General features: G+C 35.0%; 1 protein-coding gene across 5 annotated transcripts in view; it reads right to left on the reverse strand.

Annotated features, from left to right (window-relative positions):
- Positions 1–14,259, reverse strand: part of PHF14 (PHD finger protein 14) — a 199,670-nt gene that overhangs the window by 123,294 nt on the left and 62,117 nt on the right. For all 5 annotated transcript variants that reach the window (XM_073238772.1, XM_073238773.1, XM_073238771.1 and 2 more), the window contains exon 14: positions 9,032–9,200. In XM_073238772.1, the coding sequence (XP_073094873.1) occupies positions 9,032–9,200 (169 nt within the window). The remainder of the gene's footprint in view (positions 1–9,031; positions 9,201–14,259) is intronic.

Here is a 14,259-nt window from a genome sequence, read left to right on the forward strand (position 1 = left end):
AATATTCAAAAATCCATCAACATCATGTACCACATAAACAAAAAGAAGGGACAAAAGCCACATGATCATCTCCATAGATGCTGAAAAAGCATTTAACAAAATTCAACATCCATTCATGATAAAAACTCTCAACAAAATGGGTATAGAGGGCAATTACTTCAACATAATAAAGGCCATATATGACAGACTCATGGCCAACATTATACTTAACAGTGAGAAGCTGAAAGCTTTTCCGTTAAGATTGGGAACAAGACAAGGATGCCCACTCTCCCCACTTTTATTCAATATAGTTTTGGGGGTCCCAGCCATGTCAATCAGACAAGAAAGAAATAAAAGGCATCCAGATTGGCAAGGAAGAAGTTAAACTGTCCCTGTTAGCAGATGACATGATATTGTACATAAAAAACCCTAAAGAATCCACTCCAAAACTACTAGATCTAATATCTGAACTCAGCAAAGTTGCGAGATACAAATTAATACACAGAAATCTGTTGTATTCCTATACACTAACGATGAACTAGCAGAAAGAGAAATCAGGAAAACAATTCCATTCACAGTTGCATCAAAAAGAATAAAATACCTAGGAATAAACCTAACCAAGGAAGTGAACAACTACTCTGAAAACTAAAGAAACTCTCATGAGAGAAATTAAAGAAGATACCAATAAATGGAAACATCCTGTGCTCATGCATAGGAAGGATTAATATTGTCAAAATGGTCATCCTGACTAAAGCAGTCTACAGATTCAATGCAATTACTATCAAAATATCAAGAGCATTCTTCAACGAACTAGAACAAATAGTTCTGAAATTCATATGGAACCACAAAAGACCCCAAATAGCCAAAGCAATCCTGAGAAGGAAGAATAAAGCATGGGGATTATGCTCCCCAACTTCAAGCTCTACTACAAAGCCACAGTAATCAAGACAATTTGATACTGGCACAAGAACAGACCCACAAACCAATGGAACAGACTAGAGAGCTCTGATATAAACACAAGCATATATGGTCAATTAATATATGATAAAGGAGCCATGGACATACAATGGGGGAAATGACAGCCTCTTCAACAGTTGGTGTTGGCAAAACTGGACAGCTACATGCAAGATAATGAAACTGGGTTATTGTCTATCCCTATACACCAAAGTATACTCAAAATGGATCAGACCTGAATGTAAGTCATGAAACCATAAAACTCTTAGAAGAAAGCATAGGCAAAAATCTCTTAGACATAAACATGAGCAACTTTTTCCTGAACGCATCTCCTTGGGCAAGGAAACAAAATAAAAAATGAACAAATGGGACTACATCAAGCTAAAAAGCTTCTATACAGCAAAGGACACCATCAGCAGAAGAAAAAGGCATTCCACATTATGGGAGAATATATTTGTAAATAACATATCCAACAATGGGTTAACATCCAAAATATATAAAGAACTCACACGTCTCAATACCCAAAAGCAAATAACTCTATTAGAAAATGGGCGGAGGATATGAACAGACACTTCTCCAAAGAAGAAATTCAGATGGCCAACAGGCACATGAAAAGATACTCCACATTACTAATTATCAGGGAAATGCAAATTGAAACTACAATGAGATATCATCTCACACCAGTTAGGTTGGAAAACACAGAAGAGAATAAAAAAAACAAATGCTGGCAAGGATATGGAGAAAGGGGAACCCTCCTACACTGGTGGGAATGTAAATTAGTTCAACCATTGTGGAAAGCAGTATGGAGGTTCCTCAAAAAACTCAAAATAAAAATACCATTTGACCCGGGAATTCCAGTCCTAGGAATTTAGCCTAAGAATGCAGCAGCCCAGTTTGATAAAGACATACACACCCCTATGTATATCACAGCACTATTTACAATAGCCAAGAAATGAAAGCAACCTAAGTGTCCATCAGTAGATGAATGGATAAAAAAGATGTGTCAGATATTCACAATGGAATATTATTCAGCCATAAGAAGAAAACTAATCCTACCATTTGCAACAACATGGATGGAGCTGGAGGATATTATGAGCAGTGAAATAAGCCAGGAGGAGAAAGACAAGTACCAAGTGATTTTACTCATCTGTGGAGCATAAGAACAAAGCAAAAACTGAAAGAACAAACAACAGCAGACTCACAGAACCCAAGAATGGACTAAGAGTTGCCAAAGGGAAAGGTAATGGAAGGGGTGTGGGTGGAAAGGGAGGCATAAGGGGAAAAAGGGGCATTATATTTAGCACATATAAGGTGAGGGGGTGCACATGGAAAGAAGGCAGTATAGGACAGAGAAGACGAGTAGTGACTCTATAGCATCTTACTACACTGATGGACAGTGACCGTAATGGGGTATGTGGTGGGGACTTGATAATGGGGGATATTTAGTAACCACAATGTTGTTCATGTAATTGTATATTAATGATACAAAAAAAAAAAGATGTGTCAGTATACATCCCATTTTTGTAAAATGAACAAGAAGTATATATGCTTATTTCTAAAGTAGAAAATGGGTAGAAATGTGTCAGAATGCTAACAGTGGTTTTCCTGGGGTATCCACTTGTGGCGGTTGAGCGTTTTTAGTTTTCTTTTTGTGTGTGTGTTTTGTGTGCTTTTATGTAATTTCCAATTTTCATACTATAAATATGTGTTATTTTGCAATCATATAGAAAATAATGTTATTAAAATGGAAAATATCTAAAAAAAAAAAGTATTGGCTCAAGAGTTGGCTAAGTTTGATTCTTGGCCCTACCACTTAGAAACTGTATGTCTTTAGACAAGTTGCTCAAACTCTTTCCCTCAGTTTTTCACTTGTAAAATGGCAATGACATTGGTAACTACAGTGGATAGTTATGACAATTGAATTAATACAAAATAGATAGTAAATACCAGATAAAGTTTAAATAAAAATGAGTTTTTCAATCCTTTTTCTTCTTTAGACTTAGTCCTTGTATTTGTACCTAGTAATAAAGAGAATAATGGTTACTAAGATGTTGCAATACTGGAGATGGGATATTTAAGAGCCAATCTAAGAAGTTACAAAGTCTTATCTCTGGAACAGGAAATACTAAGTGAAGAATTAGCTAAAACCAGAACCTTCCTCTTTTATTTACTCAAATGTTTCTATGTTTCTTGAACTGTTGCCACGTTACTTTTCCATATGACTTATTGATCATTTTTAAATTTTTAAATTTTTTTGATAGCACACCAGAAAAAATATCAGATAATCCATCAGAATATGTACCCTTGTAATAAAGGTAGATTCATGGAAACATGAATTGGGTTAGGGAATGGAAATGTAGGAAGGAAGTCAAAAGAAACAGTTATATTTTTTAATTTCCTACAATGAAAAAAATTCACACATTACTTTCATAGTTAAAATTCAAAAATAATTCCAGTATTTGGGATGATAAATTTTTAAAAATGTTTGATGGTAACCTAACAATATGAGATAACATTAAAATATGAATCATAATCTCCATGTTTGTCAAGGAAGGTATTTTCTGAAAGTTTAGTGTTTTCATTCTTATAGTTATACCTAACTGTAAGAATGAAGATAACGCTTTTAACCCATTATTTTTTTTAATTTTGTTATCATTATCTACAATTACATGAAGAACATTATGTTTACTAGGTTTCCCCCTTCACCAAGTCCCCTCCACAAACCCCATTACAGTCACTGTCCATCAGTGTAGTAAGATGCTGTAGAATCACTACTTGATTTCTGTATTGTACAGCCCTCCCCATGCCCCCGGCCCACATTATACATGCTAATCGTAATGCCCCCTTTCTTTTTCCCCACCCTTATCCCTCCCTTCCCACCCATCCTCCCCAGTTCCTTTTCCTTTGGTAACTGTTAGTCCATTCTTGGGTTCTGTGATTCTGCTGCTGTTTTGTTCCTTCAGTTTTTCTTTGTTCTTATACTTCACATACGAGTGAAATCATTTGGTACTTGTCTTTCTCCACCTGGCTTATTTCACTGAGCATAATACCCTCTAGCTCCATCCATATTGTTGCAATTGGTAGGATTTATTTTCTTATGGCTGAATAATATTCCATTGTGTATGTGTACCACATCTTCCATCTTCTTTATCCATTCATCTACTGATGGACACTTAGGTTGCTTTCATTTCTTGGCTATTATAAATAGTGCTGCAATACACATAGGGGTGCATCTGTCTTTTTCAAACTGGGCTGCTGCATTCTAGGGCAAATTCCTAGAAGTGGAATTCCTGTGTCAAATGGTTAACCCATTATTTTAACACTAAATCTTTAGTGCTATAATGTTTTTCAAGTAACTTTATTGACTGATCTTTTTATCACCTTTGGGTAGAAAAAAAATCTAGGAAAAAAACTAATACTGGGACTACTTACTTTGAAAATCATCTTACTGTATTTACTGTCTGATATGTTGTATTCATTCACATTCTATAAATCCTTATTAAGGAAACAGAGTAGAATGTAATGAAAAATTACTTTCCTTAGTATCGATATAATAAAAATATAGTAAGACTTGCCAAAGTGTTCTATTCCCTGTTGCACTCTCTGGCCATGATAAATGGAACTTGCCTGTCTTCAGGAAGAAACAGATGCCATTCTTCTAACTTACCTCATAAGCCTTGTTTGGCACAAATCAGGCATTGAAGCACAAAGATTGAATGTATGCCTATCTCTCTTAACACTGATCAAACCAAGTGAGGAAATCAAAAAATTATCCATTCTTAGTCAAAAAAGCCAAGAGGCAATATGTCAAATGTTTTAGGTAGATCTGGAGTGATTAGTTAGGAAAATAAAACACTGTGTACTTCTCCATCTTCACTCCCAGTACAACAGCATACACTTGGTTATTAGGTGGTGTTTCCCCACAGCAGGTTTCATAGTATTCACAGTGTGGAGGGAAAAAGGCAAACCAAAATAGAGGTAAAACAAAACAAACATATACTGGTGGCTCATATATACACCTGCTGTCAGTGTGCTTACTGATCTGCTACTCCTACTTTGTTTTCTTAAATTTTAATTTCTTCTGGGTAAAATAACCTTCAAACATTTTATTAACTTATACACTACTGAACAGTGACTGACAGGTGTGAAGCCAATGCTCTTGTGCAAGCTTGAAAAGGACAACTTTTCACACTTAACTGAAAACACAGAGAAAAGGAGTTCTGAATCTAATTTTTAATATGAATGAACTCAGTTATGCAAGTTAGTGAGTAGTAAATAACATGCCTGGCTTCCCATAGATAACGCTATGCTCCGGAAAGACACATGAACATTCCAGTATCAGATTATAGCACAACATTCCCAACTACACTACCTAATAAGCAAATGTTTTACAGGAATTCCTTTTATACCTCATCTAAATGCTCTCTACAGATTTCAGAAAAGACATGAGTTCTTAATAAAGGCTATCTTGGATCAATTCTGATTACTATCTGCACTATCACAGCAAAGTTACTCAAGCTTTGTGTGCCTCAGTTTCACTGTGAGTAAAATGGGAGTTATAATAGTTATAAAAGGGGGAGTAAGGTATAGAGGATTATAGTACAGTGTGTGGCACATGATGAGTCCTTGACAAATGTTAAGTATTACTATTAAAACCATCTTATATAAAGATGAACTAATTCCCAACATCCTCTTCTGACTTACCAATCTTTGAAAAATGTAATGAAGTAAAATATCCAATGGTCAAGTAACAGGAAGAAATATACTTTACTAAATAGTTGGATTTATTATCAATATGGATAAACAGTAAATAAAATTTAATAGTAGCTATATATCAAGATTTACTCAATTATTCATAGTGCTGATCCTTAGTTATATTGAAAAAGTATGAATTATTTAAAATAAAATTATTCTAGTAGAATACCAATTCATATATTGTAGATAATGGATTATTGAAACAGGAGAAAAATAATTTTTACTGGCACAAAATAACCCCAAACTACCCTTCTAAAAGGTGTGCTATGACTTCAGCTCAAGGGAACAAATTTAACCAAAATGGATAGAAAATTATAGAACAAATGATCATTTTAATGGTTTTATTGATTTATTTTTAGATGAAAAATTGAAACTTAGGGTATGTCATGAATCCCCTATGTCACAAAGGTAAAATTTCCCCCAAATTTTGATAAATTAACATGACTACTGTGAACTCCACTTTCATTAATAATGGCAGGAAAAATAAAAATAAACAAAAATATTATAAGCAATTTAAGGATGGAATATCCTAAATGTAATATACATACTAAAACTAAAAGCATACGTAGGATGAATGCAGGAATAATTAAATAATTAAATGAAAGGAGACATAAATCAGTTGTTTATTGTAAAAGGTACTTGGTTATATAAATTAGTTGGCACTTATATCTAGATTTCCATAATTAATAGTGTGCTAAGAAACTAGAGTACCTCATTTTTAACTTTACTATCTAATAACTTAAAATGTTAATATAACTCTGAAACAGAAATAAGATAAAAAGTTAAGAATAAAATAAGAACTCAGCCTAAATAGTAAGATCAAGTTCAAGATGATTGAGCACTCTGTTCTACATCTCTTATTTTACATTCCTCAATCAGGTACCTAACCAACTGAACATGCTCATCAAAGGTTTTCTGAATTGCTGTATGGATTGAAAGGAAAGGGAAGGAAAGGAAGATGAAAGGAAAAAAGTAAGAGTGATACTCATAAATGTTAACTAGATACTTTCAAACTTTAGTCTTCATAAGAATATCCCTAAAGTCTAATTAGCCAAACCCTTAATTCTAATTATTACCTCCAAGATGGGTCAACTCTCTACAGTTCAACAAACACCTCAGGTGATCCTGAAGCAAATTAATGCATGGCCTCTAGAACAACATTTCCAAAGCTGGCATAACATAGTACACTATACTACAATAAAAAAGTATGTCCTGAAAAAGTGTTCTTTGGTAAAATAAATTAAGAAAAAGGAAAAATAAGGAAGAGTAATCATTTTTCTAAATATAAGTATTTCTCAGAGCTTCAATATGCATTTGAATTCCCTAAGAGAGAAAACAACCATATTACATTTCCTAAGATTACCACTCATGGAATCTTTTCTTGTGTTTTGCCATAAATACCAACAAGAAGACTAAAATTTTTACACAAGAAAACTAGAGTCAAGGAGTAAGATGAAAGGAATTGGACTAAATTATAAAATTTAAAAGCTTCCTTATAAATCTAAACTGGAAAAGCAGTCAAGTAAATTATGAAAAATAGAATCTTCTTTTATCTTAACTAATACCAAACTATGGGCATATAAATATCACTAAGATGTACAAAATTTTCCTCTATATAACTCCAAAGTTAAAGATGGTAATACTTTCCTAAGAATTTCTTTAACCAATAAAGAAACAAGAAAAAACTTTTCATAAGAGAATAATCTGTGTAAGCATAGACATATGAAGCACAACAACTCTTCCCTAAGATCTCAGAATAGCTGCAGATACTGTAAACTATATTTCTGAAGCCTAAAAAATGTTTTAACTAGTAGGAATCATAAATAAAACTATTTCAAATTGATCAAATTAACTATTTCAGTTATCTAAGAGACAACAATTCCCAAATTTGCCTCAGCAAATTCAAATGAGACTATAATACAAAACTGAATGAAATTAAGTAGTTGACTTCTCTTAAGATCTTTTAAGTGATTACCATATAGATGGAATCTATGGATTAAAGAAAACTTTTGAGAAACTGTTACTTTAAGGAAAAAAATAGAATCTCTTTGAAACTAAACAGATAACGAAACAAAAGATGACAACTAACCCCAAAAATATCTTCACATCCTCCTCAGGGATAGACAAATTTTTTTACATGTGCCTGCCTTGGCTTAAGGTAAGAAGGTAAAAAAAAATCTACCCTAAGAATTAATAACTGCCAGCCAGCCCTCATGACTGTAGAGTAGAAATTTATACTACATGTGTAATGAAAAAGATAAGCACCAAACTTTTATTTAAAATGGTGTTAGGTTGGTAGAGCTCCCAGGCACCTGGTACAAACAAATACAAACGCTTTCTGGAAGGAAATTTTGAAACTCTGACCTCAAAAAATCTTGAATTAGAAATAAGCTAACAATCTGACTGAAAAAAATGGGAAGACTTGCACATACATTTCCTAGAAGAGGAAATACAACTGACCAAAAATTTATAAATAGATGCTCAAAGCCAGCAGTATTGAGGGAAATGCAAAATGATACAGTATTTTACATGTATCACATTAATAAAACATTAATACATTGGACTAAACAAGCTTGGGAGAATCAATAACATTGCTGGTATGAGTATAAACTAGTTTCAAAAACATTGGAATTATCTAGCAAAACTGCAGATACTTTATAACTAAACAAATTCATGCCTTGATATTTACTCAAACTTCTTGTTACCAAGTTGCAGGAGACATTTACCAAATTTTTAAACAAAGTTGTTTATAAAAGAAAAAAATGGAAATGACAAAACTGCCAGTTTATAGAAAAGACTATTCTTCCAATAAAAGCTACACAGTAGTGAAAACTAGTTCATGAACTGAAACTACACAGATCAGTATGAATCAAATCAATATGTTGGTCAAAGAAAAATGTTTGACTCTATTCTTATAAAACTGAAAACATTCAAAACTATATGTTATTTATGAATACATACATTTGAAGTATAGTTATAAAAAAAGAAGAGAATAAGAATTATGAAGTTGAGGAAGAAGGGGATGATCTCTTGACAGACAGATGAGGATAAGAGTACTTTGAGATGTACAGGGGACTTCAAAGGCTTTGATAATGTTCTCTTTTTGGTGGACACAGTGGGTGTGTTGATTATTATGCTTTAAGTTGAAAATATAACCTATAAATTTTCAGGTATGTATAGTATTTTTAATATTGTAAAACAAAAGCTCTTAAGAATAATCTGACAGCAATATATGTGTTTCTTTCTTTGGTTCCTCAGTATATGTTCACCCTCTGGGTTTCTCACCTCTTAAAGTCTGCACTCAGAATTTTGTGATGATTGTGATACATAGGGAATAAGTTACCGTGTTTCTTATTGGAATCTTCTTGGGTTCTGGAGGCATATCTTGTGGAACAAATTTCACTGGTTCCTTAATCTGCCTCCTTGATCGTTTGGTCCCATCTGGTAAGGTTTCCATGGCCATGTCTGCTTCCATGTCACTGCTTCCTGCCTGGTCACATTCTGAACACTGCCTACACAAAGAAAAAAATCCAAGTTCATAAATTTATTTTTACATTCTAGCATTAGCTATGGTTTCTATAAATACAAAATTCAGGTATATCTGAAGAATACATAAAAATGTACATGAGCATATATGACTAAGGGTATAAATGATAATACAAACACTCCTATAACTATGACAATAGTAAATATAATATATAAAGTAATTCCATACAGCTCTATGAGTATCATAAGAACATGCAATAATGTGGCATGTTTAAGTGAATCAACATAAGAGATTCAGCACTGATAGGAGAGTTGGAAGCAACATGAGAAGACCATAAGTTTACATCTCAGGCTGATCCTCAGCACAGAGATGGCCCTCTACAATAAAAAATGAACAGATAAACAACAACGAAAAAACTATACCAATAACAACACAGAGCAAACCTTGGGGATGGAGGACAGTGTCCTTTCCATAATTACTTCCTCATTATATTCAAATTCCCAGTTTTTTACAATCAACCACAAGGCATACAAAGAAACAGGAAAGTATGGCTCATTTAAAGGGGGAAAAAAAAACAGAAACTGTCCCAGAAGACCTGATGGCAGCGCTACAAGACAAAGACTTTAAGCAGTTGTTTTTAAAGATGCTCACTGAACTAATAAAAGTCGTGTAGGAAGTTAAGAAAACAATGTGTAAACAAAATGGAAATACAATAGAGACAGGAAATCTAAATTCTGGATCTGGAAAGTACATTAACAAATAAAAAATTCACTACAGCAATTAGATTAGAGCAAGCAGAACAATCAGCAAACTTCAAGATGGATAATGGAAACAAAAGATTGGTACTCTAAATTTAAAAGAATTATTTACTATTTGACATGACTAATACATAAATTCCTTACTACTTATTTATACCCTACCAGACTAGTCTCAGAACGTAAGGCGGCATGCAAGAATACCTATTTAGAAAAAAAAAAAAAAAAGCCAAAGTAACATAAACTAAAAGTGAAATAAAAATACACTACAAACACAGGGAGTAGGTACAAACAAAATAGAGCCTAGATTATACCTTCACTTCTTTATCCCCTGTCAAATTCTTTACCCACCTAATCCTCTTCATCTACTTTGCCCATCCTAACCCAACATAAAAAGTCCTAGGATTTTCTTCTATACTGCTCCCGGGCAGCTAATAATATTGGGGGGGAAAAAAGCAACTAATCACACTAACCTAATTCACTGAATATTCTTGCTTTATAAGAGCCTCAGCAAGTCACTTAGTTATCTGTGATCTTTTTCTGCAGTAGCTGTTGCAAACTACTCCTCTCTTCTTAATCCCATTATCACAGGACCTTTTCCTCTCAACAGGCTATTTCTATTTCACTGAAAAGTAAGAACCTGTCTAATGTGAACTCACTTAACTTCTCTACTCTTCACCAATAATTACTTCTATATCTTTACCCATCTCTTCTTTCCTATTATGTGTGAAATCAGCCAGCAGATTCCAGTGAACTACTGGGGAAGGAACCAAACAGAAAGCATCCAGAACTAGTATCGCCATGAAATCAGAGCTGACCCTGTAAAAGCTGGATAGCAGGTGCGGAGAATACTCTATCGAGAGAATTATGGTATCTGAGAAGTAAGGCAACAGATGCAAAATAATTCCAGCTAGCAGTGAACACAAAGGGGATACAGTAGTAAGGGTGTTATCACAGGTTTGCATAGCATTAAGACAGCAAAAGCAGAAACTTGTAACATTCAAAAAATGTATGTTAGCAGGCTTTTTAGAAATTTAAGCCAAAAACTGGGGCCCAATCAACAGATAAGGGTCCAATAATAGGACCTTTTTCTTTCCTTAAGAAAAAGACTGAGAATAACTAAGTAATAACTAAAAAAGAGAGTAGGCAGAGGTGTGCTGATAAATATCTAACAGCTGGCTCTCTATGAATTTCCGTGGTATGAATACCCATATGATCAATTTCAAGCTACCACCACAGCATCAGTGAATGCATAGAATGGGGAAAAGATGCATTAACAATCTATTACAGTTTTTCTACTATTCAACAGACTTAAAATAAGAACAAAGATATTAGTAAAATATTTAGGAAGTTAAAATTTTTTAGTATTTATCTTTAATATAATTTCAAAAAATTAACTGAAAATGTTAAAAAGCAAAAAGTAAAAATTGCCTCCAACATTTGATATACACAAAAGAAAAAAATAATTCTCTAAAACTTACTCCAAAATTAATATACCAATTAATTGCTAGGAAAAGCAAAGTTGACTTTAGAGGCCAAAGGAAATATGATCACTAGAAACTAGAAGATATCAAAGACTTCACTTTGCTGCAACATTATCTTCTACTTTTACTTTAAAACATTGCAACAAATGTTTGGGTCCTTTGGGGAGAGCTTTCACTAAAACATTCCAGGTTGATATGGAATAAAGATGGCAGTATGAGAGCAAAGAGAGGCTTCCAGCTAAAACTGGATACAATAAGAAAATTTAATTGGCGCAACTAATCCTGAGAGAGCAACAGGAAAGAGGACGGCATCAGACTGCACACACCTGGAGAAAAGAGCAGACGTCAGCGAACGGGGTACCAGAGCTGTGGCTCCATGGGACCCAAACCCCTCCCCCACCCCAGCTAACTGGCAGTAGGAAGAAAAACGGAGCAGGGAGGGGGTGGAAGGCTTGGGACTGCTGAATACTGAGCTCCAGAGATCTGCTCTGGGAGCACAAACCTACATTTCATGGTGCTTTCATGAGACTCGCACGACTACTGGGTTGGAAACTTAATACAGGCAGAGTTCCTGGGGAGACTGGGATTTCGGCTGCTTGTGGAAAGCAGGGATCCATATGTGGCTGCTCTGGGACAAAAACTTATACCTGTGTGACCGGCCCATTGGGTCAGGCAGTGGAGACAGGCACAGCAGCCAGCAAGCAGGGAACAGCTCTTTCCTACCCCCAGATACCAGTACCGCTCCCCTGCAACCCCCAACATTGCTTCAGGGGCTGAGTAGCTCAAGAATAGATATTCTGGACACGAGAGGGCGCCATATACAAACATGAAATGCCAAAGGAACCTTGTCCAGAGTAAAATTGTTAATACAACTCCCGAGAAAGATTTAAATGATATGGACCTCGTTACTCTTCCTGAAAGGGAGTTCAAAATAAAAATCATCAACATCCTAATGGAGGTATGGAAAGACATCCAAGAACTCAGGAATGAATTCAGGTCAGAGATCCAATCACTAAAGAACATGATGGAGGGTATTAAAAGCAGGTTGGATACGGTGGAGGAGACAATAAGTGAAATAGAAACTAGAGAAGAGGAATACAAAGAAGCTGAGGCACAGAGAGAAAAAGGATCCCTAAAAATTAAAGAATTTTGAGAGAACTGTGTGACCAATACAAGCGGAACAATATTCACATTATAGGGATACCAGAAGAAGAAGAGAGAGAGAAAGGGATAGAAAGTGTCTTTGAGGAGGTAGTTGCTGAAAACTTCCCCAATCTGGGGAAGGACATAGTCTGTCAGGCCATGGATATCCACTGTCCCCCAACACAAGGGACCCAAGGAAGACAACAGCAAGACACGTAGTAATTAAAATGGGAAAGATCAAGGATAAGGACAGACTGTTAAAAGCAGCCAGAGGCAGAAATAAGATCACATACAAAGGAAAGCCCATCAGACTAACAACAGACTTCTCAGAAGAAACCTTAGAGGCCAGAAGGGAGTGGCATGATGTATTAAATGCCATGAAACAGAAGGGCCTGGAACAAAGATTACTTTATCCAGTAAGATTATCATTTAAACTTGAAGGAGGGATTAAACAATTTCCAGATAAGCAAAAGCTGAGAGAGTTTACCTCCCACAAACCATATCTGCAGTCTATTTTGGAGGGACTGCTATAGATGGAAGTGTTCCTAGGATTGGATAGCTGTCACCAGAGGTAGTAAAATCACGGTAGGGAGGGTGGAGCAGCTGATTCGAGGCAAATGCAAAATTAAATCGACTATCCCCAAAGTCAATCAAGGGATAGACAAAAAGTACCGAATTTGATACCTAATATATAAAGAATGAAGGAGGAAGAAAAAGGAGGAGAAAAAGAAAAGAACCTTTAGATTGTGTTTGGAACAGCATACTAGGTGAGTTAAGTTAGACTCTTAGATAGTAAGGAAAGTAACCTGGAACCTTTGGTAACCAAGAATCTAAAGCCTGAAATGTCAATAAGTACATATCTTTCAATAATCACCATAAATGTAAATGGACTGAATGCACCAATTAAAAGACACAGAGTAATAGAATGGAAAAAAATGCAAGACCCATCTATATGCTGCTTACAAGAGACTCACCTCAAACCCAAAGACATGCACAGACTAAAAGTCAAGGGATGGAAAAAGATATTTCATGCAAACAATAGGGAGAAAAAAGCAGGTATTGCAGTACTAGTATCAGACAAAATAGACTTCCAAACAAAGAAAGTAACAAGAGATAAAGAAGGACATTACACAATGATAAAGAGCTCAGTCCAACAAGAGGATATAACCATTCTAAATATATATGCACCCAACACAGGAGCACCAGCATATGTGAAACAAATACTAACAGAATTAAAGGAGGAAAGAGAATGCAATGCATTCATTTTAGGAGACTTCAACACACCATTCACTCCAAAGGACAGATCCACCAGACAGAAAATAAGTAAGGACACAGAGGCACTGAACAACACACTAGAACAGATGGACCTAATAGACATCTATAGAACTCTACACCCAAAAGCAACAGGATACACATTCTTCTCAAGTGCACATGGAACATTTTCCAGAATAGACCACATACTAGGCCACAAAAAGATCCTTGGTAAATTCAAAAGCATTGAAATCCTACCAAGCAACTTCTCAGACCACAAAGGTATAAAACTAGAAATAAACTGTACCAAGAAAGCAAAAAGGCTCACAAACACATGGAGGCTTAACAACACGCTTCTAAATAGTCGATGGATCAACGACCAAATTGAAATGGAGATCCAGCAATATATGGAAATAAATGACAACAACAACACAAAGCCCCAACTTCTATG

This window comes from Manis javanica, chromosome 6 (assembly GCF_040802235.1).
Source record: "Manis javanica isolate MJ-LG chromosome 6, MJ_LKY, whole genome shotgun sequence".
Lineage (NCBI taxonomy): Eukaryota > Metazoa > Chordata > Mammalia > Pholidota > Manidae > Manis > Manis javanica.